A 1,486-nucleotide genomic window follows, 5' to 3' on the forward strand; every position below is an offset into this window, starting at 1 on the left:
CCCTGAAGGATTGGAGGCGGCTGTATTCCTTCTGTTCTCAAATTCAGATTTCCGTACGGACCCGCCATTGCCATTCCGAATGGACCTCACTCCTTCCTCCCGCTTCCGCCACCGGAAATCCCCCTCCTCCGAGCGCTTCCTTCTCTCCTTCTCTTCTCCCTCCCCCCGCCCTTCTAACCCTACCTCCGCCAACGCCCTCGACGACGACAACAACAGCGAGCTCAACGAGGACGACGTCTTCTGGACTGGCGATTTCGCCGCCGATTCTACCCACCATACCCACTCCACTCCCTCCTCCTCCTCCTCCTCCACTCCTCGCCACCATATTCATCACCTCCAGCATCACAAGGCCTTCCCCCAGTCTGAGACCTTCGGTATTCTCGCTGCCCTCCCTGAGAACGAGGCCTCCTCCAGCCTTCGGAACTCCTCGTATTTCTACCATAAGGCCTCCGTGTCCTCCTCCTCTTCCTCTTCCCCTTCCTCTTCTCGGATGATTCCGACTATCCCTAAACCTCCTCTTGAGCGGTTGCCCTTGCCGATTTCTTCCTCGTTGAAGTACCAGTCCGCTCCGGTCAATGTGCCAATGATGTCCAAGGCGGCGGTTCAGAGACACCAAGAGATAGATGTGGATGATGTTGATGAAAGTGATGGGGAGATGTTGCCGCCTCATGAAATTGTCGCCAGAAGTTTGGCTCAATCGCCATTGTTGTCTTGCTCGGTACTCGAGGGTGCGGGAAGGACGTTAAAGGGCAGGGATCTTCGCCAGGTTCGAAATGCTGTTTGGAGACGAACAGGTTTTCTTGATTAGGGATTTGAACTGCTTTAATTACTTTTGGAGAATTGATTTGCTTAGTTCTTCGTCGTTTGACAATATTCGCCAGTCTGCGAGTGTCTGGTTCACTTTGACGACTGTTTGTGTCGCTCTTTTTGGAGTATTGAGGGTCCAGGAATATTTGAATCTGCTCGACACTCATCGTAAGAAGGAATTGGAATTGGAATTGGAATTGGAATTGGAATTGGAATTGGAATTGGAATTGGAATTGTAATTATCTGAAGGGTGTTTAAGATTTTACTTTGAAGTTTATTTGTAGGTTTGATCATTATCTAAGAACATTTTTCCAATCTATTCATATTAAATTCCCGTAATGTTGTTACATTAGCACCTACTTTTTCAGTTTAAAGTGTTCATATTTGTTCTCTTCCCTTCCATTACAATAGTTCATCCGGAGTTGGTTATTCTACATANACTAGCATACGCGTTTTAAAAACTTTGAGAGAAAACCCGAAAAGGAAGCTCAAAGAGGACAATATCTGCTAGGGATGGACTTAGGGCGTTACAAATGGTATCAAACCCAAACACTGAGCAATGTGTCAGTAAGGACACTGAGCCTCGAAGGAAAGTGGATTGTGGTATCGCACATCAATTAGAGAAGGGAACAAGTGTCAGCGAGGATGCTAAGCCCTAAATGAGGGTGAATCACAAATG

At 47.5% G+C, this 1,486-nt stretch overlaps 1 protein-coding gene across 1 annotated transcript; it reads left to right on the forward strand.

Moving 5' to 3' along the window:
• The first annotated feature begins 10 nt into the window (after window positions 1-10).
• LOC111786770 lies at window positions 11-1,146 on the forward strand. Its single transcript, XM_023666998.1, has one exon. The coding sequence runs from the start codon at window positions 80-82 to the stop codon at window positions 806-808; it is 729 nt and encodes a 242-aa protein (XP_023522766.1). The 5' UTR covers window positions 11-79; the 3' UTR covers window positions 809-1,146.
• The last annotated feature ends 340 nt before the right edge of the window (window positions 1,147-1,486 follow it).

This window comes from Cucurbita pepo, unplaced genomic scaffold (genome assembly GCF_002806865.2).
Source record: "Cucurbita pepo subsp. pepo cultivar mu-cu-16 unplaced genomic scaffold, ASM280686v2 Cp4.1_scaffold002721, whole genome shotgun sequence".
NCBI lineage: Eukaryota > Viridiplantae > Streptophyta > Magnoliopsida > Cucurbitales > Cucurbitaceae > Cucurbita > Cucurbita pepo.